The sequence below is a fragment of the Rhamphochromis sp. 'chilingali' genome, assembly GCF_963969265.1.
Source record: "Rhamphochromis sp. 'chilingali' genome assembly, chromosome: 14".
NCBI classification, from domain to species: Eukaryota; Metazoa; Chordata; class Actinopteri; order Cichliformes; family Cichlidae; genus Rhamphochromis; species Rhamphochromis sp. 'chilingali'.
In genome coordinates, this window is record NC_137941.1 from 28,747,698 (window position 1) to 28,749,493 (window position 1,796).

Consider the following 1,796-nt stretch of genomic DNA (forward strand, 5'->3'; position numbering starts at 1 on the left):
TTATGTTCACCAAGTGAAAGTTGCATTTGAGAATACAATAGGTGAAGTGAAATTGGAGTGGAGCAGGAACTCCACAGGTGAAGCAAATGCAAAGAAATCAAAATTGCCCACATGAGAGAAAGACAGAAATAACAGGAGAGAGGACTGGGAGAGAGAAAAAGAGGCACAGCAGAGCAAAGGAAAGAGAGGTTGAACAAAATAAATTAGGTGTATGACAGTCCAAGAGGTTGTGCAGAGAGAAATAGGAGCGAATTCTACAGAGCATGAATGAGAGGAGGAGACAGATCAGACGCAGAGATAAATCTGCTGTATAATAATGAGATCAGGTCAGAGAGCTGCAGAGGTTGTAGTTGTCTGATGATGGAGATACAGAAAGGAGCTGAGCTCTGTTTTCCACAACTCCTCAACAGCTCCTGCAGGAAGCCGACGCTTCGCTGGTCCAAAGCTGTGCTCCTGAACATTGTCCTGTCCTGCATCTCTCTGCTCACTGCTGCTCTAAACCTTCTCGTGATCATCTCAGTCTCCTACTTCAGGCACATATAATGTTTCTAAAACTTAAACTGTATCTTCATTTAAAAAGTTTAACACCATGATTTATTATCTAAATTGAAATTAATTTGGCACATTCTTGGTCAATTTAAACCACAATATTTAATTTTTATACACCTTAATGTCTTTGTCTTACAGTCTTAATAATGGACCTTTTTACATTTTAAAATTACTAATATATTCTTTTTTGTTCTATTTCAGGAAGCTTCACACACCCAGCAACATCCTCCTGCTCTCTCTTGCTGTCTCAGACTTTCTCATGGGTCTCTTGCTGATGCCAGCAGAAATCCTTAGAAGCATGACGTGCTGGGTACTTGGTGATCTTATGTGTTCTGTTTATTTTTTTCTGACTGTAAACATTACCTGTGCTTCAATAGGGAACATAGTTCTTATATCAATTGACCGTTATGTGGCTATTTGTGACCCTCTGCATTACTCCACGAGAATTACTGTGGCAAGAGTCAAACTCAGTGTTTGTCTGTGTTGGTTTTATTCAACTTTCTACTGCAGTCTTTATACGCAAGAAATGCTGATTGAACCAGGCAGGTATAATTCCTGTTATGGTGAGTGTGTGCTTGTCATCAGTGATTTTGCTGGAATGGTTGACCTTATTTTATTTTTTATTCTTCCAGTTTCTGTCATCATAGTTCTGTATACAAGAGTATTTGTGGTGGCTGTGTCTCAGGCTCGTGCCATGCGCTCTCATGTTACGGCTGTCACACTTCAGCGTTCATTGAATCAAACAAACAAATCTGAGCTGAAAGCAGCCAGGACTCTGGGGGTTCTTGTAGTTGTGTTTCTGTCATGCTACTGTCCATTTTATTGCTACTCTCTCACTGATAAAAATGCTGTCAATGATCCAGCTACATCTTTTGTGATCTTTATCTTTTATTTTAACTCTTGTATAAACCCTTTGATCTATGCCCTGTTTTACCCCTGGTTTAGAAATGCTGTTAAACTTATTATCACATTGCAGATATTCAAGCATAACTCCTGTGAGGCCAACATACTATAAAAAGACTATGAACCCTGCTCCAGTAAACTGCTTTAAATCAGGAAATGGGCCCATGTGGTAATCTACTGCATTAATTACAGAGGGGAAAAAAAGCATTTTTGACCACTTCAATTCCACGAACACTAGCATTCAAATTACTTATGCCAGTAATCATCCACAACTATTTTCAGTTGCAGATGATAAAGGACTCAGAAACTTTATTCATGCAAGCCCATATGACAGAGAATGTGCA

General features: G+C 39.2%; 1 protein-coding gene across 1 annotated transcript; it reads left to right on the top strand.

The window, feature by feature from the left end:
- Positions 1–360: 360 nt before the first annotated feature.
- LOC308410148 (trace amine-associated receptor 13c-like) lies at positions 361–1,564 on the top strand (the record flags this gene model as incomplete). The annotated part of the gene is made up of 2 exons (XM_080903312.1): positions 361–533; positions 751–1,564. 2 exons carry the CDS (start codon positions 361–363, stop codon positions 1,562–1,564), a joined length of 987 nt encoding a protein of 328 aa, XP_080759438.1.
- Positions 1,565–1,796: the final 232 nt, after the last annotated feature.